The sequence below is a fragment of the Carya illinoinensis genome, chromosome 10, assembly GCF_018687715.1.
Source record: "Carya illinoinensis cultivar Pawnee chromosome 10, C.illinoinensisPawnee_v1, whole genome shotgun sequence".
NCBI lineage: Eukaryota > Viridiplantae > Streptophyta > Magnoliopsida > Fagales > Juglandaceae > Carya > Carya illinoinensis.
In genome coordinates, this window is record NC_056761.1 from 3,253,104 (window position 1) to 3,273,294 (window position 20,191).

The 20,191-nt window shown below is 33.0% G+C and overlaps 3 protein-coding genes across 5 annotated transcripts; 1 reads left to right on the forward strand and 2 right to left on the reverse strand.

The window, feature by feature from the left end:
* Positions 1-1,442: 1,442 nt before the first annotated feature.
* On the reverse strand, positions 1,443-5,469 carry LOC122279295 (leucine-rich repeat receptor-like tyrosine-protein kinase PXC3). Of its 2 annotated transcripts, XM_043089842.1 has the most exons (3): positions 4,398-5,469; positions 2,286-4,184; positions 1,443-2,177 (listed from the first exon to the last, which is right to left on the reverse strand). In XM_043089842.1, exons 1-3 carry the CDS (start codon positions 4,624-4,626, stop codon positions 1,852-1,854), a joined length of 2,454 nt encoding a protein of 817 aa, XP_042945776.1. In that variant the 5' UTR covers positions 4,627-5,469; the 3' UTR covers positions 1,443-1,851. The 2 variants fall into 2 exon arrangements, with proteins under 2 accessions (XP_042945776.1, XP_042945775.1); XM_043089841.1 differs by having other exon boundaries at positions 2,286-5,469.
* An 8,480-nt stretch (positions 5,470-13,949) lies between these two features.
* LOC122279515 (NAC domain-containing protein 2-like) lies at positions 13,950-16,109 on the reverse strand. Its single transcript, XM_043090202.1, has 3 exons — positions 15,905-16,109; positions 15,330-15,475; positions 13,950-14,477 (listed from the first exon to the last, which is right to left on the reverse strand). The coding sequence occupies exons 1-3, from the start codon at positions 16,107-16,109 to the stop codon at positions 13,950-13,952; spliced, it is 879 nt and encodes a 292-aa protein (XP_042946136.1).
* Positions 16,110-17,797: 1,688 nt separating this feature from the next.
* On the forward strand, positions 17,798-20,029 carry LOC122278981. Of its 2 annotated transcripts, XM_043089215.1 has the most exons (4): positions 17,798-18,008; positions 18,352-18,849; positions 18,950-19,503; positions 19,923-20,029. In XM_043089215.1, the coding sequence occupies exons 1-3, from the start codon at positions 17,918-17,920 to the stop codon at positions 19,468-19,470; spliced, it is 1,110 nt and encodes a 369-aa protein (XP_042945149.1). In that variant the 5' UTR covers positions 17,798-17,917; the 3' UTR covers positions 19,471-19,503; positions 19,923-20,029. The 2 variants fall into 2 exon arrangements, with proteins under 2 accessions (XP_042945149.1, XP_042945148.1); XM_043089214.1 differs by lacking the exon at positions 19,923-20,029 and having other exon boundaries at positions 17,799-18,008; positions 18,950-19,663.
* The last annotated feature ends 162 nt before the right edge of the window (positions 20,030-20,191 follow it).

The following is a 20,191-nucleotide window of genomic DNA, read 5'->3' on the forward strand; positions in this document are numbered from 1 at the left end:
GGTGGAGCTTCAAATACACTAATTGGTTTATGAAATAATGGTTGATACGAGCATATCCTTGCATGTATATAGTCATGATGGATATAAGTTCTCTTGATAAATGAATGATAATAGTGATCTCTCTTTAATTAAAAAAAAAAAAAAAAGCGCTATATCTCATTCCAAACTTAAAAATGATTCCTCCTATCCAGTTTTTAGTAGGTAGGATATTAGTATGATAATTCCCAAACAAGAAATTAGCCATGATTTTGAGTCACCCCCTCCAATCCATTTTAACTAGGGAAAAGGAAAAAGAAAAAAAAGGATAAAACTATACTCTCTTTTTCACTAACAAATTGTGATCTAAGTTGCCATTTATCATAAGCCGTTTGATAAAGAACAAGCAAACAGATCGATAATTCAAGAGCGGCGCACTGCTTAATTATAGCTAACCGAGCAACAAAATTAATTAGGACATGATGACTGGGAACGTTCGCCAATCGACTTATTCTTCTATATTAGTTGACTAATTCTAAACTAATCTATTTTATCATCTTAATCTATATATATTAGTGCTCACGTTTCTAAGAACGTACACATGATAAATATATAACCCATGCACATTTTTTAAAATTAAATTCTATTGAGTCTCAGCTTCTTGATCACCGACCTTCACCTCTATATATACTTGCATGAGTACTTCCATGATTAGCAGAACATCGATATCTCTCTGTTAAAACCTTCAAGAAAGAAGAACTAGGAATTCTTAAGGTTTGACCATGGAGGATCTCATAAACTAGACAGACAGTCTGTATTTCTTTCCGCCTGGTTATGTCTTTTTCCCGACTGACGAAGAGTTGGTCCGTCATTATTTGATGAAGAGGATCTTGAATCAGCCTCTTCCGTGCCCCAATATAAGCCGAGATATGACTGAACAAATAAACCGCATACCCGACTCGTCCGAATTTTTCGGCCCAACCTGACAACATACTAAAGGGTAGTTTAAAATTTACAGCACAGTATGACTTTGAAACATAACCCAGAGCCTCAAAACTAATGAAAATGAAATAAAATAATCTCAGGCTTAACCTTTTTTCACTAATTGGTATTTAATTATATTTTTACTATTATTATGTTTAATTTCTTTTAACATGTGGCATGCTAATCAGTGATCACTAACTTTGACGGCATGCCACTTGACAATCATGGCCTCAATGGCTTGTCATGTTGATAGATCATAAAATCTTGACTAGAAAAAGACGAGACCCTTTTTCTAGTCAAGATTTTTCGACTCTTTTTTTTTTTTTTTTTTTTTTTTAAGTGATTTAGGCAAAATCAAACATGGAAGTAAATTTTAGTTTTCCGAAATAAAAATGGGTAGAAATCGAGTGGAATATGGTACGCGATTATTTGAGTGGAGTTTTGATCACTAGCAAACTTGTAATTGAATTTGGACATGCATCTGCCACACAAAAATCAGAGCATCCAGCTTGCTCTTTTCAGCACTTCAATTGCTAGCCTAATGTGTGATACAGAAAGAAACTGGGTAGTCCTCACTCTTTCGAGGACTATCGTGATTGCATTAACCCACCACCTGATTTCATTTGTTTGGCCAACTCAAACAGATTGCAAGAAGCTGCCATTTATCATTAGCCCTTTTTTTGATACAGAGCAAGCGGACAAATGATCCAAGAGGTATTTAACTAGCTAGCCTGAAAAACGCAGGGCATGCCACTGCCTCGATCTGTGGAAGACAAATTCGGAAACGAGCCGAATATTAAAGTTATGAATCTCGTTCCTTCTAAAAGATATGAGGATTTCCCAGTTTCCAGAGCCTCCATCCCGTTAAAGAACTCGCACGGGTATCATCCATCAGTTCTGCTTTATTTCGTGAAGCATTTCCACCACTTTTTTCATTTTTGGCCGCTTAGCTGGTGTGTTGTCAGTGCAGAGTAATGCCACCTTCAGAGCTGCAAGCATCTCCTTCCTCCAACCAAAAGAAACTGTACTAAGCCTTGCATCAAGTATCTGCTCTGGGGTTTCCCCTCGTGCTGGGGCAGTATGAACCCACTTCACCAAGTCTACCCCTTCACCAAAAGCCTCATCAACTGGTACTCGGGTAGTAAGGATCTCAAGCAAAACTACACCATAGCTGTAAACATTTCCTGGTGCTGTAACTTGCATTGTATATGCATATTCTATGATGACAAAGAAAAAAGAATCGAAGATGAGAGAAGGTGTAGATGGTGTAAAAATGTCAGAACAACAGTATATATACACAGAGCTATCGAATGCATAAGAGATACCTGGTGGAATATAGCCAAATGAGCCTGCAACCGCACTAATACTTGCAGTGCCTTTGGACGGATCTAAGAGCTTTGATATCTCAATCTCCCCAACCAAAGGCTTGGAATTAGAATCCAAAAGAACATTGCCAGAAGAAATATCAAGGTGGATAATTGCCACATTATGAAGGAAAGCTAACCCTTCTGCCACGCCGACAGCAATAGAGAGTCGTGTAGGCCAGTCGGGTTCATATTCAGGTTGCTTGGTAGAATCATGAAGCAGCTGGGCTAATGTCCCATTCGGTAAGTGATGATGGATTAAAAGAGCAACATCTTCGTAAATAACATATCCAACAGGCCGCACTAGATTATCATGACACAGTTTGCTAAGCCTTTCGAGCTCTCTAATCATCTTGCTCTGGTGATGAATGATAGTCCGGTCCATGGATTTAAGTCTCTTCACTGACAGAACTAGCCCAGAAGGCATAACTGCCTTGTAAACAGTGCTGAAAGTCCCACTGATAAGTTTATTCGAATCCTTCAAAGTTGCTTTTACAACAGCATCAAGATCAATTGCTTGTCTGAGATTCTCAACAAAGACATTGCCTGCTAGTATCATCGGTCGATTATTGGTTGCATCATCTTCAATTCCAGCAGCTTTGGCTTCTTTTTCCTGTCTCTCTCTCATCATAAACAGCAGAACAACTACAGTTACTGACGTAAAAACTGCCAAACCAGAACCAATAACAGCTAGTATGATCTTGTAAGAGACCTTGTGATGGTAATTCTCACTGTCAGAACTATGAGAGCTTGCACATGGAGGTGTCAATGGCTCTCCACAGAGCTCTATGTTCCCTAGAAAGCTTGATTTTGGACTCTTTTGGAATGGTACAAAATTGGGTATTGGGCCAGTGAGTAGATTATTTGAGAAATTGACCTCTATCAAGCTCAACATGCCCTTAAATGAAGATGGGATATTACCGGAGAGCCTATTATTAGAGACATCCAAAGAAACCAGCTTGTCCAGTTTCCCTAACTCAAGAGGCAGCGACCCATGGAGATGATTGGAGCTCAAATTTAATGCTATCTGTAAGTTTTTTATATGGCCAATCTCAGGAGGTATTTCTCCACTTAAATAGTTACTACCCATTTGCAATTGAAGGAGTTTCACACAGTTTCCAATTTCATGAGGTATCTCCCCTCTTATTGAATTCTGATCCAAGAGCAAGTACTGCAATTTTGACATGTTGCAGATTTCATTTGGTATACTGCCATTGAATCTATTATTGCTTAGGTCAAGCTTGTTAAGACTCTTACAACCAAGAATTGATTTTGGAATATCACCAAACAAATTGTTGCCAGAGAGAATCAATTCCTGCAGATTCACGAGCTGTCCAAGCTCCTGAGGAATAGTTCCAGTAAATCCGTTAGAGGCCAAATTTAGGAGGGTGAGATTAGAGCATTGCGCAAACTCTGGGACAACATCCCCAGAGAGCTTGTTGTTATCTGCCTCAAAGTATGTAAGGCTGCTAATATTTCCAATCGCCTTAGGAATGGAGCCTACAAGATCATTGTTGCCTATTCGGATACTAGAAAGGCCTTTGCAGTTCCCAATTTCTTCAGGAAGATCACTGCTTAATTTATTCTGGGTCAGAATCAGGACTTCCAGCTTTCCCAAAACAAAAATGCTCTTAGGTATCGGTCCTTCAAGCAGATTTGAATGTAGATTCAGCGATTGAAGCTCAGAAACCAAGCCCAGATTATCAGGGATTTTACCCCCTAAATCATTCTCATAGGCTGTGAAAATTCTGAGGTTGGTCAAGTTGCCCACCCAAATTGGAATAGAACCACTCAGTTTATTACTAGAAATTTGAAAGGCCTGTAACTTTTCAAGGCCCTGAAGCTCGTCTGGTATTTCTCCTACAAGCAAGTTGTTCGAAAGATTCAATGTTCTAAGGTTGTTGAGACTACCCAATTCTCTAGGAATTGAACCATCAAACTTATTCAATGACAAGTCAAGAAATTCAAGCTCAGATAAATTCCCAAACGCTGAAGGAATTGATCCATGGAAATCATTACTAGAAAGGTCAAGCCACTTCAAACCTTTGAGCTCAGAAATTAGAGTCGCATTACCTCGGAGGTTTCGGCGAGAAAGATCAAGCCTTTCCACCATCGAATTGTTCAAACCGCAGCCAATGCCGGGCCAAGAGCAGTAATCTGAGTAGTTGGCTCCCCAGCCAGGTATTCCAAGCTCGTTGTCAATGGAAAACAGCGTAGTTTGATCATGGAGCTGAGCATCCCCATGCTGAAGCTTTGATATAAACCCAACTAGCAAAAGAGAGAACAAGCAAAAAACTGCCATCAGTGGGATGCCTTCTTTCGCAGAGTTAATTATGGTGAAATAACTCAAATTTTCTTCCCCAAGCTCAAAAACAGTGATCAAAAGGCCAAAATATTGAGAATCCGACTTCTCTTATGATTATTTTCTGCCTCAAAATTTCTTCTCACTAACTGCTTGTATCGCCCACTTCAATGGAGCTTCTGAGCTCCTGTTGAGAACCATACAAGGCACCCACCAAGAAAAAAAAAGCCCAGAAATCTAATACCCCTCACGTTTCGACTTTTTCAAGAAACCCCATTTTAGATTTTGTTGAAACCCAGTTATAGAGCACACCAATCCCTTAATTTCCGGGGGAAAACTGTACCAATCTAGACCCAGGACCAAAACTCAAAGAGAACCATATCTAAGGGAAAGCTTCCAAGAACCAGAACAAGAAGAAACAGACAAAAGAGATACAAAAGGACCTGCATTAAGGAATGAGACTAGTATGGAATGCTTATCGTTCTATCGAGAAAGAAGATGGTTTTGGAGCCAAACATGAAAATGACTGGAGAGGCAGGGCTGCTGTGATTGTTTAAACGGGGCTACCGAGAGACTAGACAGAAATTTAAAAAAAAAAAAAAGAGTAAAGGGTACAATGCTTTGGCACAGGCTTCACGGACCAGGTGTTTTTCTTTTTCTTACACACGCAGACGCCCAAAGAGAAGAGTAAACAGAGAGATTTGTGGGTCTGAAGATTAGAAATCACTGATCAGGAATGAAATTCTTCTCTCACGCCCGCAGGCTTTCACGAGAAACGGGCTGTAATGAGTGAGTGAATTGAAGGCTCCATAAACACTCCCACTGCCCCACAGTCCCACTGACAAAGTATCAATGTATCATGGGATATTAAATACATCCAAAGCTCATTTCCAAGTATTCAGAAAGAAATGGCCTCCATATTTTTATGAACAATTAACAGTGGTAAGCACACTCACACTGTTAACGTTCGTACATATATTAATAATTTATCCCTTTTTCTTCTGATAATTTTTAAAAAATGGAGTATTCATATTTTCAATCCCTGTTGAAAATTTAAGCCCAATTCAAGAGTTCAAAACTAATAAATTATTTTAATTTTTGCGAAAATTGGAAGGAAGAAAAACTGTTTATATTAGCAAATTTCGTGAGACATCGAATAGGAAAATTCTTTTTATCACTCTAAGTATAGCTTCCTTATAACATCATTATGACATTATTCATTAATATGGCATAAATTTAAGATAATATCTTTTTTTTAATGTTTAATATGGCATGCAAATAAATATTTGTTACATCCATAGTATTACAAGGGTGTTATATTCAAACCTGTTTGGATTGAAAATCCATTTCATTTCATCTCATCTCATTATTATAATTTTTACAAATTCTCATATAAAATATAAAAAACAATTCAACTTTTTAAAATCTCAAAACAATAATAATATTAAAAAATTTAATTTTATTTAATTTTTATCTAAAACCATCTCATTTCATTTCCCTATCCAAATCAAACCTTACTACTTAGAGTATTAAAGTAATAACACTCCATTGAAAATTCTTATTTCCATCATTCAAACAAATTATATGTTTTTTTCAATGCTAAAACATTGGGTACCCAATGGCCGGGAGACTGTCTCTAAGGATTTTTGTTGGTTTTAAGAAATAAACAAAGCTGTCCATGCAGATTCCAAACACAACCTAGGATTCCCAAGGCCTATTATATGTTAATACATAATACCATTTTATAACAAAATATTAATTTTTTTTAATTCAAACACACCAAATAATAACCATAACAAATAATAATAATCAAATGTAAAGATTTACAAATAGTATAATTCAATTTATTGAATAATTAAAAATTTTCTGTACAGTTATTTTTACGTATTCTTTATGTATTCTACCCATGTGATTGGCTACGTTAATTTTTTTAATATAAAATAATTATTTTGGTCAATAACATTAGAGTAGTAGGCAAGAAGTACGTAAAAGTAACTGTATATAACAGAATTGTTGAATAATTATATTTAAAAATATTTGTACGAAATACCATCTATATAACATAATTTAATTTTAAAGATAAATTTTAAATTTTAATAAAATATACTTCATTGCATGATTAAGCACTAGCTGTGTTCTTATCATTTTTTATTATTTCTTAAAAAAAGGTTGGCTTCATAAAGCTCCGGCCATAGCCCTCCTTCCTCTTCATATATAATGACCAATGATCGTTAATTGATGAGATGAACCACTAGGAAGAAAAAGACATGAATATAAAATTAATTAAAGAGATTATAAATTATAAAAAAGATGGTGGAGACAAGACGAGAAACTGAAGCAACAATGAATAATGAAAGCTGAGAATATTGATATGTAAAAAGTAAAAACAGCTTCTAATAGAAAGTATAAGGTATTACGGATCAAACTCATTAATTTAGGAGCTTTGGTGTGTATATATATATATATATATATATTTTTTCTCTTAAAACAATTATGGTGTCTTTGTCACCTACATGTATATGTTTGCTTTTCTTGTATATGTATTTTTAGGTAATATTGAATAGGAAAATGGTAGTTGGATTGATAAAAGTGATTGATTAAATTTTTATTTTTATTTTTTAAGTTTTTTTTTACTTAATTGTTAAATAAGTGATTATTAGTGAATTTATATTTATATTTTATTTTTAAAAAATATTAAAATATGTATAAAAATGATTAAAAGAAAAAAAGTACACTTGTCAATTGTATTTCTCGGTTACATCTCTCAGTTCGAGTAACATGATCGTATTGAATATAAGGGTTAAAGTTTAAAATTTTAGTATTCAGCTTTTTTATATTTTTAAACATTATTTTATTTTAAATATATTTTTTTTAAAGGATAAAATGAGTGATATAGTAAATGACATAGTAGATTACGTTTGAGTATTGAGAGTATCTGAAATATTTCACTACTATTTATTACTTTATTATTACTTTTTATCTATTTTTTATTACTATTCATTATTGTTAATATATTTATTATTATTTATTATTATTTTATTATTAATTTTTACTTATTTTTTATTACTATTTATAATTCTTTTCAACACTTTTCGTTACCCAAATTTAAAAAAAAAATTAACATTTTAGTATTCTCTTTTTTATATTTTTGAATATTATTTTATTTTAAATATTTTTTTTTTAAAGGGCAAAATGAGTGATATAGTAAATGACATAGGAGTATTACTCTTGGGTTGGAATCAAACATTGGGAACAACGTACTGTCCTTGAATAGAGGGAAGGGCAGGAAGGAAACTATACGTCCTGTCGTACATATAAATACAGTAGTCCACTGTAAATACGACATCAGGACTGCCCTGCTCAGAAGAATTGGGACAAACCTAGGAACAACATATGTTCAGTAGTCCAAGGGCCTGTAGTTAATTTGATGTAATTTGGTATTCTTATAAACCTCAAAAAATAGTATAGTTTTTGTTTGCTCTGAAATGTCGATATTATTTACATTCTATTTCCTAGTTTTCAAAATCACTTTGAAAGCAAACTTTGTCGTCTAATTGTTCCTCACGCGTTATCATTCTCTCTTTTGTTTAATACTTTTAATATCTTATATTTATAATCTTTTCCATTCTACAGTATTTAATCACTTTTATATATTTTTTATACATTTTATTTATATGATTGATTAAAATAATTATTTTATATTAAAAAAATGATAAAGCTAATCACATTAATAAAATACGTAAAAAAATATAAAAAAATAACTGTAAATAAAAGTCTCCAATATTTCATGAAAACAAAGTTGCAATCAAGTTCAATTAGTGAAATATGATGATCAATGTACTCAATTGGTGAAATGCCATAAAGTGTTTTAAAAATATGATTTTATTTTTTTAATCATTTTAATAACATTATATATATTAAAGTAATAATAATTTAAAATGATGATAGACAATATTTTTTAAAATTATTTTAGTGAGATGATTTTTAGGTTTTTTTTTTTTTATTTCTAAAAGGTGGGTTATTTAAAAAGATTCTATTCTAAATGTTTACAAAAGAGTAAGACAATGAACCTAACAACATGATTTATAAAAATTGGGAAAATATGAATTCTCATGACAAAGGAATGTGCTAGTCATGTCTATGTTGCACTCAAGGGTGGTTGAAGAAAACATTGTATAAGCAACAGCCACTCACACATGGATTGTTTGCAAGGTAGGATTAGGTTACACAAATAATTGTAGAGAATTACAAGTTTTTCCCACCCATAGGAAGATGTTAAAGATCCAATCAATTTGTCCAATCACTTCCCCTTATGTCTAAGAAAGATGTCAAAAGCAAAGATTGAAATTGTTCCCACAACAACTTACCAAAGAAGGCAACCATTTCAGTAACATTGCACATAGTCACTTCTGGTGCTACCATTATAGAAATGTCATGTCTTCTATTCAAAAGGTGGCTAAAAAGATTACATTTCCTATGTATAGGGAATGATTATTAATTAACCAATTTAGAAAAGAAAAAAAAAAACCCCAAAATTTATATTTTTGAGAAATATTTTAATTACAAATAAATTTACAAAATAACATCACGTAATTCGTCAGATTGTAAAATTATTTTTATTTATAACACTTCTCTACAAATTTTTCAAAACATCTCTTTAGAAGCACGACATTCAGTCATTCTTCTTCTTCTAAGATGTGAATCTCTAAACTTTGTGAAGTATTTGGGGAGTATTATCAAAGGGAAGGCAAAGTGAATTATCTTCATATGGGAAGTGGGGCCCTGGTAATGGGCAACAGTTCGCAAAGATTCGTGGCATCTTCCAGACAAGGAGCGACAGGACATGTCTGCATGACAGATTGGCAAAGTAGGCTGACCACCACCGTATATAATGACAAATAATAATAAATAAATAAAAACATACAAATTTTTAAGATAAAGACAGCATCAAAACGTTTTAAAATTTATGTTTGAGAAAAATCTTTCGGCTACATTAACTTTAGGAAAAAGACAGCAAAGAAAAAATCATGGTATGTGGCCTCAGCACCTTTTGCTCATGGATCGCTACCGATAAAATAATATTACTATCTATTTTATATTTCTATTATTTATAAAATAATTAGAAAGTATGATAAAATTTAATGTGAAAAAGAATATTTCTTTAATAAATATTTTAAAAAATGTTTAAGTTGCGAATAACATGAAAATAGATAATATTAGATACAATAATGTACTTTTTAAAAAATTTTGTTTATTATTAAAAAAATAAATTTTCACATAATTTTTTATTAGTATCTCAAATTTATATATTTATTTAAAAAAATATACTAAATTTATTTACATAATATCATTTCTCTTATATTTTTAATTTATATATGCATGATGGCTCAAATATCATTTATCGAAAGCCATACCCTTCTTAATGGGGTTGGATTCCCCCCGAACCGAGGGCTTGTGTCTCTATCACTGTCACTGTGTGCCCTTGTTCAGTTGTTGCAAAAGGAAAAGTGGGGGAAAAATGAAATTTTTTGAGACCAAATTCAAAACTAAACTTTATGTAAGTCTTAGAAATTAATAATGTTGCCTTGTACTTCCTTTTTACGTAATCACGACTTTAATGAAATTTAAGAAACGCCAAAACGTAGATCAAGGCGGGAATTGTGCAACAATCAAGGAAATGTGTAAAAGGTGGTATATAGACATACCAATGCCATCATGGCACCACTTTACCAACACACAAAGCGGGTTCTACCGTTCTAACTTCTAATGATTTTTTTTTTTTTTTTTGTTAATTTTTGCAATAAAATTTTCCTTTTTCTTTTACTACTTTTTTTTATCTTTATCATAAATAATATTTATAATTATAGAGTATGCAAATCACGCATATTTATTTTAAAAAAATTAATTTTTAAATATATATTCATTTGATTATACAGATGAGATGAGATGTTTTAAATAGTAATGAATAAAATATTGTTATAATATAATTTTTTAATATTAATTTTATATTAAAATTTGAAAAATTTAAATTATTTATTATATTTTATATAAAAATTTTAAAAAATTATAATAATAAATTGAGATAAAATTTTTAATTTTAATTAATCAAACTACTATTTAATAAAAATAAAACAGCTTTATTAATAGTAAAAAACAAACAACTTAGTAGACGGGTCTGAAATGGGTGCTAATTAATCAGTGTACGAAGAAACATAGAGGCAACAGTAGAGTTAAAAGGTAACAAAAAATAATTATTAGCAGCACACAGCCATTGACTACATAAAAAGGATCACGAGACTGCCTTTTCGTACAACCCCATCATCACTAATATCATCAGAGCTGGTCGGCAAGAAAGTTGGGACAACTTCCATCGGGTTAGGTATGTCACTTCGTACTGCATACATTCTTCGACTCATGGGATTTGTACTTTGTAGTTCTCAAATTATGTTCATAATAGTAAAATCATTTATAAATAATTATATTCTAAATTAAGAGTAGTTATTTTTCCCGTAAATCATATTTTATAATATCAACAATACGAAGAGTATGTTCTACATACCGATTAATAATTATAATTTTTCATATATTAGAACTTTAAAAACCATGCAAATGTAACATGTTTTTCAATCAAATAATAGAGCGATTACATGGACAGAAAGAAGACTCTTGATTGTACCAACAACTAAAATAGATCTAATTCTACCTTTTATTTGTGTTCTGTTGGCACCTTTTTTCGACTTTCAAAAGGACATGACTCCACTCCCCTACCTTACACCAATGGCATGTGCATGGGTGATGGGGGAAGCCACTTTTGCTGATTGTCATCCATATGACCACAAAAAAGAAAAAGAAAAGGGGGGACTGAAAAAGCAAATGTTATTTCCCTGTAGAATCTCTATTGATTGAGATTGGGCTCCACCTTTACTAGACAATGCATTATGAGTCTTGTATCATGGATTGTCCCACCTCTTTGGGGCATCAAGGGTCCCCTCACTTTCTAGGTGTGATTCATTCATCATCATTTATGGATTAACCTTTGATTATTTGGGATTTTTCTCATGAAATTCACAATTTTTTTTTTTTTTATTGTATAGATTTATATGTTAGAATATAAATGAAATTATATAATTTATTCTTTCCCTAATAATGTGGCATTTTGATGGAATTTTAACTTTCTATTAATGAAGGAACTGATTTGATCAAAGTTAAAAACTAAAATTCATAAATTAATCTATCTAATAGTCCAAACCATAAACTATTTTAGCATTTTTTTAAAAATAATTTTTAAATATAGTCAAAATTATAGAATATTGAACATAAACATTTTCCCGATTATAATTAATTTTTATAACATAAATAAGAATATTGACCTGAAATATTTAAATTGGAAAGAGATTGAACGGTCACTTAAAATGTTAGTAGTGGCCTGAGGATGAGGAAGGCCCGTTCTGTTTTGTGTCCAGTCTTTTCAATTCAAACCCAAAAGGCTATAGATCGGATTGGGCTAAGCCCAATAGATAGAAATGAACTGTAGAGAAAACATAAATAGAAAAGATAAACAAATAACAAGAAATAAACAAATGGCTATCAATTGGCTGAGTTTGGATACTAAGAGTATTATTGTGAATACCGTACCGTATCGGTCACTGGTCCAGTATAGATATTTTATCTATTTCGTACCAGTCTAAATACCGGCTGATATTTCGACATGTACTAGCCTACATACTGGCCGGTATCTCAGCCTTTATTTATTTATTTATTTTTTCATTTCTTTAAACTACAAGCTTATTTTTTATCCCTAATTCGATCAGATTATTTATAATTTTTATATATATGTATTTATGTATAATTTATTCATATATAGATTATTATTTTAGAATAAAATTTTTATATATTTATATATATAATTTATTCATATATCGACTATCTCGAAACGATACCGGTATTGAAATATTTTATTCCAGTGCCTTGACTGGTATGACGTCCGGTACGATATTCAAAACATTGATCACTAAAAGTACCTCAAGTACTCTTAATACTTCTCACTATTATTCATTATTTTATTATTACTTTTAATCTACTTTTACTACTATTCATTACTTTTCACATACTTTTTATTATCATTCATTACTTTATTATTACTTTTCAACTACTTTATATATATATAAATTATATTCCTCCCACAATTACTTAGAGCATTGACAATGGCCTAATCATTGTCAATTCTAAATTTTGACTAAAATTAGGGTTTTTAGCTAAAGTTTAAACCAATAGAGGTAGTGCTCCACATTGGATTAGCCATCTTAAAGTCAAGATAATATATAATATTATATATTTAAATAATAAAATTTTTAATTTCTTTATATATTTTACAAATACAGTCCATATATTAATTAAAAAAGAAAATTATTGTTTCCCAACATTATTATATCTTAAATTGACGTTAGTTTGAAATTTGAATAATCGGATTAATTAAAAAATAATTTATAATCAAAGGACTTTAATTAACAAACAATTTATAATACAAATTAATTTTTGCATCATAAAAAAAGCCAGGCCCAAAATACAAAAATTAACAGATGGAATTACTCGAGCAATTTTACACAAGAAAATAATCTATGGATTTGCTACAATCACCAGCCAAATTTGAAAAAACATAAGGAATTACTGTATCTCAAAGCTCAAGCCATTGAGCTTTGGCTAGTCTAATGTGGGTCAATTTTAACACTTTTAGCTATAATTTGATGAGCTCAATGTCAATACTCTTACCCATGCATGCATCTATGTGTGTGTGATATTTATAAGTCATATAGTACAACAAATAGAATAACAGCTTCCAATTACTGGAATATTATTACGTGAATATTGGTAAAAAAATGATACATAATTTAAATAGTAAATACAAATTAAATAAAAATGATCATATATCTAATTAGTTACAGTTAAGCTTTAATTTGAACAAATAGCTACAGGATAAATGGCTTAATTATATACCATACTAGCTAATTGCATATCTTATATAAGGAATTGTACGTGACATTGCAATTTCCTAGCTAGAATTTATCGACAAATGAAAAATCGCATTAAGGTGGTTGTTGTTGATCTGGGCACTGATCGCTATCATGATGTTGATCTGGCTCATTATTCTCTGAAAACATGTGATCACCAGCAGTACTAGTACTACTCCCCAGTCCCCAAATCAGAGTTTTGATGATCATCACCGCTTGCATCGAACATAGGCAAAAGTTGATCAAGTTCACCAGCGAACCCAGAACTAGGTCGGACATCGTTGAAAATTAAAACATCATCAGTATGACCAAAGTTTATGTCTGGATTTCCGAGTGGCGGATCATTAAATGCAGGACCTGATAGTTGAAGGCCGCGCCGATCATCATCGTCCTCTCGCCGACATAATTAGGTACGGGAGCTGCAAATACATGATGATCATCATCCGGTCTCGTCATATTAACGTTGAAAAACGGATCAGGATGATCCGCTAACGCATAATTATGTAGCCTGGTATTTTCGAATGCTATAGGATCCCGATGATGATGATGATCATGTTCATGACCAAATGCTGATATCATTTGTCCCGAGTAGTACTGATCAAACTGGCATGAAGAGTTAAGCGCATGGTTGCTCAAGTCATAATTATTAGGTACTGGAGGAACTTGATTTATGGGCAACAACGTCGTGAGTGGAACTCGAGATGAAATAATCGCCGGCCGGCCTCCTTGATCTGCATGATCATCAGGAAAGGTATTTGATGGAATATCTTGCTTTTCATCAGTCGACTTTCCTTTTGTCCCCCTTTCGTTCTCATGTATCTTGCAGAGAACCGAATCATCCAACTGCACGCATGCATAGATATATATCATTAAAAATATATATATAAAGTTATCATTGAAATTGAATACCTTGCTTATTATTTTTATTTTTTTGGCAATTCTAGTTCAGTTAATTCATGATGGAATACGTATAATGTACGTACTCTCTGTACATACGTAGATGCTGTTTGATTTAACTAGTAAATGATATAACCTTCGAGATAATATTATTAATATTATATATATATATATATATATGCCCTGATTAATTAATCATATTGTCCTCAAATAAATTATTTTCTATTATATATGCAATATTAAAATATTAACTATTTCCGTATATATAACATATATTGTTTCAAATTCTTTTTGGATAATTCTTAACAAATCCCAAATTAGATATCTTCAAATTAATCTAAAAATTTACATTATTTCAACTTTTCATTCAATCATTATCCAAATACAAAAATAAAAGACACTTTTACAAATATCCCCCTCCCCCCAAAAAAAAACTCTTAAAAATTTATATTTAAACATCTAATTTTCAACTCTACCCATTGATCACTTTTATTATATATAAATCCCAATAAACAATTTATTTTTAGTATTATAAATAAATAATTTTCTTTCCTTTTGAAAAATCAAAAACTCTAAAAATATAATAAACAATATATCTAAAAATATTCTCAAAAATTTTTTCTAACCAATGCATTAATATATTTCATAGATAAATACTCATGCATGAGTAATATTATTACGTACCCGTTGGTTTATTTAGTAGTCATGATAATATATATGCATTATGCAATGAAATATTATATATAATATGCAAACGTTTTCGTTTTCTTGAAAGGGAAATAATATTTATATATATACCTTCAGATGTGGCTGATCTGGAGTCCTCCGTGTACTTGGAACTTTCAGGTACTGGTAGTTGACTCGGTATTCATGCATGATCCACTTGGTTTTTGTATCTAACTTTCTTGATTTCCCTTCATGAAATTTCAGCGCCCTCTCAAATCCTAACGTGATCGGTCATCCGTTTACTGGAATGTGATTATCTTTTCCGGCAGCCCTCCAATGTCCCGTTCCAGCTACACGGTTGGGACGACCCTCGTTGGGATACTTCTGATCTCTTGGATTGAAAAAATACATTATTTCATTCTCTTCTCTATCTCCATATATCTATGCATGCATGTCCACGATCATGATAAAGATCAAACTTATATATAGATCATATTTCATCAATAATCACTTAAAATAAATCAACAGCGCATGTATGTAGGAATCACTAATAAACGGCAACTGATCAGACATGTGTGTGGCAAACATGAAGAGGATCAAAATGATAAATGAGAGAGAGAGAGAGAGAGAGAGAGAGAGAGAGAGAGAGAGAGAGAGAGAGAGAGAGAGAGAGAGAGAGAGAGAGAGAGAGAGAGAGAGAGAGGAACCTGACAGTTGATCTGGATTGTAGCAGTACATATTAACATCTTTGATTTTGTTTGTTGGGAGAGGTGTATTCAAGACTTTGTTGATCAAGTAATAACGGATGAGCTCTTCATCGGTGAGAAGGAACTGATAACCAGGCGGAAGATCAAAACTTAAATGATCACTCTGATCTTCCATCATCGTTATGGCTTTTGTGTTATCATCCATGGATGATCAGTTCCCTCCTATTTCTTTCACATTTCTTTTTTTCGATGATCTCCAAGTAGTACTACTCATGATGCATTTGGGTTACAGAACCTTTCAAAAATCCAAGCTGGGTGTTGTTTTCGATTGTCTTCTCCTTTTAGAGAAGAAGATCAATATCTAACAAGAGACTGATTTAATTTCTATAAGCAGAGATCAATCAATTAAGCATGGTTGTATGATACTTATATAGACATACAACTTGAGTAATCCTAATAAGAATAGGAATAGGAATACAAATACTATTCTAATTGGAACATAAATTCTTTTGCATGCAATTGGATAATGTTAATACGTACAATACTACCTGCGTACGTACGGACCCATGAATATAGGCTAATAATCTGTTTGTTTAATGCTGGATGCGGGGCCGTTTCCTGCATGGATTGGGCTTGGTACTCTCAGTACTTATCTTTCTATAAACCACGTATGGCGGTCTATATCTGATCAATCCGTCTGTCTCAGCCACTAATGCTGTTTGACTACAGAGTTGGGCCTTTTCAAACCCATTAAGCATGAGTGTTATATGGGCCTAGTGAAGAATGTAAGACAGACCTTATTGGCCCAAAAAAATTTTAAATTCTCTGAACAAGAATTTATGATAAGATTTAATTTTTTAAGACCTTATATAAAATTTTAAAAAATTTATTTGGAAGTCAGTGTGCAAAAAGACACGTCTTTCATTTTATTAACACAATAACTAGACTTGATTTATTAAAAAAATTTAAAATTAAAATCTTTTATAAATTGATCAAATATTTACCGTATCAATAAAATCTAAAATTTGCATGCACACTTATACATACGTATTATCAGTAATGAGTAAACGTGGAGGATGAAGCGCTCTCCCTTCTTCCGGAGGACACGGATTGGAGTGAATGACGGGGAAGATTCCCTCGTGTGGTGCAAGAAAGAAATTAATATGCTTAATTCCCATGCATAGCAGTTGACTACGTGACATCATAGATAATCAAGAGTATTAATTTATATATATTATAGTTCGCAACCCGAAATGTGCAGTAAAACTCGATAAAATTTAGAAAATTTAATTAATATATATACCATGGTACTTAAAAGAGTAAGCGTGTACGAAATATGTACATCTAACAATGATTATCTTATTTAGCGTAGCATGTAGATGTGACTTGATTTTGAATAGAAAAGTGTCACATATATTAAGAGATTACATAAAAATAAATTTATAAATTAATATATTTTTATAACATCCTTTAGATTTATTTTATGATAAAAATAATTTTATAATTAAATATTATATCATATCAAACCATTTTATTTTGTAAATTTATTTTTGTGTATCAAAACATTTCTCTTTTGAATAGTCATATATATAATGAGCAACTTTGAATTATGCTGGATCTTACATATATATATATATATATATATAGGAGCAAATCACGGGCATCGATATTGGAGGTCATGTGCATGGGGTCTCCAATACAGAACACTTCAAAGCTACGTAGAAAATGGAGCTTAAACTTTTGAAAAGGTATGTAGACACAGACCGACAAATCCGCGTGTAATTCGGTGGGGGGCTTCTTTCTTTATCTTCGACATCTTTGTCTCTTTCTTTTTTCAAAGGTTGGCATATTATAATAGAGAAATACTCAGTCCCTTTGGTTTTAGGATCTCCCACTTTTAGATCTTACAACATGGCTCTGCTTTGACTATTTAGATCTCCCACTTTTACGCTTCTTCTTTGACTATTTAGTGCACTTTCTTGGTGCTTCTTCCACTGCAAAACAACGTACAACATGGCAGTACTTCTCTCTCTTTGTTTTGTGGTTTTCTTTTCTCTCTGCAATGGCTCTGCTTCTGCAGCTATTACTGATCTGCATCTTGATGGTAAATAGCTTACCCTTTTCATTATTTATTTATTTATTTATTTATTGCTGCAATGTAAAATCAGTCATGAGTATATATCGACTGAGAGGCGACTGTCCATGGCCGTATGGCTCTCGGTTTTCTCCGTTCCTAGTGTATATATGTCTTCGGGGAAAGCAACGGTTGCTATTTTCCAAGGCAAAATCTACTACTTCATACAAGTAAAACAAGAAAAAGACAGAAACCTCGAACCATTATCAGAAGATTGGTTTATCCATAAACATTGTGCTTTGTGTAGTTTCAGCCAATTATGGGTATGATTTTGTTTTACGTTTCATTTTTTGTCATTTTTAAATTTGAACAGAACTTCTCCCAAATGGCAACTTTGAAGAATCACCAGCGAAATCAAACCTCCAGAAGACAGTGATCAAAGGAAAATACTCTCTCCCAAGATGGGAAATCGACGGCTTGGTGGAGTACGTCTCGGGTGGGCCTCAACCAGGCGGCTTCTTTTTCGCCGTTCCTCGTGGGGTTCACGCGGTTAAACTAGGGAATGAGGCCTCCATCTCTCAAGGCGTGAAAGTCAATCCAGGCGCTATTTACTCCGTCACGTTTGGGGCGACGAGAACTTGTGCTCAAGACGAAGTGCTGAGGGTTTCAGTCCCTGGTCAGTCAACAGACCTCTCTATTCAGACCCTTTTTAGCAGTAACGGAGGTGACACTTATGCCTTCGCTTTCAAGGCAACTTCTAAGGTTGTCAAGATAACATTTCACAACCCTGGGATTCAGGAGGACCCCACTTGTGGACCCCTCTTGGATGCCATTGCAATCAAGGAGTTGCTGCCCCTCAAGTATACCAAAGGTTTGTTTTTGTCCCTGTGAATTGTGATCTTTAGTTTCAATCTCTGATCTAGATTTTAGATTTGGGTTACTTACATCGTCCGTGCCGTCCATGCATGCAGGTAACCTCGTGAAAAATGCAGGCTTTGAAATAGGCCCCCACGTGTTCAAGAACTTCTCCACCGGAATCCTCCTCCCTCCAAAGCAACTTGATCTAATCTCCCCACTCCCCGGTTGGATCATCGAGTCCCTCAAACCGGTTAAGTACATCGACAGTAAGCACTTCTACGTTCCCTCGGGACTCGCCGCAGTTGAACTTGTTGCAGGGCGAGAGAGCGCCATTGCCCAAATCATCAGAACAGTTCCCGACAAGTTTTACAACCTCACATTCACAATTGGAGACGCTAAGAACGCCTGCCATGGCGATATGATGGTTGAAGCCTTTGCTGCCAAGGAAACTTTAAAAGTACCATATGCATCTAAAGGAAAAGGAGGGTTTAAAACTGCAAGTTTCAAGTTCCAAGCAATCTCGGCTCGGACAAGGATAACATTTTTCAGTGCCTACTATCACACAAGGCTTCATGATTATGGTCATATTTGTGGCCCTTTCTTGGATGATGTTAGGGTACTTCCTGTCTATTAATCCCTAGTACTAATGCCTCTTGAACAAGGTTTCTTGAGTGTTAGAATTGCTAGGATTTACTTTGTAATTTCTATAGGCACTTCGAGGGGCCTGACCTCCAATTTGTGACACAAACGTTTGTAGAAACTGAATGATGATCTATTACTGCAGAACTAAAAAGTACTTAAAGCAATTACAGGTCGACTTGGTCAAATGATGACCACGTACGCAACAGACTCAACTACATACTTACCCGTGACTAAATAACTGACCATAAAAATAGGAATGGACATCAAGTGACACTCTAAGCCAACGTGACCCAGTAACACTAAGCCAACGTGACCCAGTAAATAAAACAGACTCAAATGAATTAATTGCAACAATTAAAATAGATAACTTATCGGACTCCTTAGACCCAGCCCACGTGTTTAAGGCAAGACCCTAAAGACTAGGGTTACTTCCCAGCCGTAACATTGAGTGGTATGCATGTTTCTGTGCAAACAGGGGTTCAATTGTAGGTCCTTTTTTTTAGAAAATAAAAAAGATTTTATCCATTTAGTGATTGTACAAAAGTACTAAACTCATAAATTGATATGACTTGATATGATATGTCAGATTATAAAATTAATTTTATTATAAAGTAGATCTAACGGATTCCATGAAACTATATCATTTTTTAGTATATTAATTTGATTCATAAAATTTAAATTTTAAAATTTATTTATGAAATCAAATTATGTCA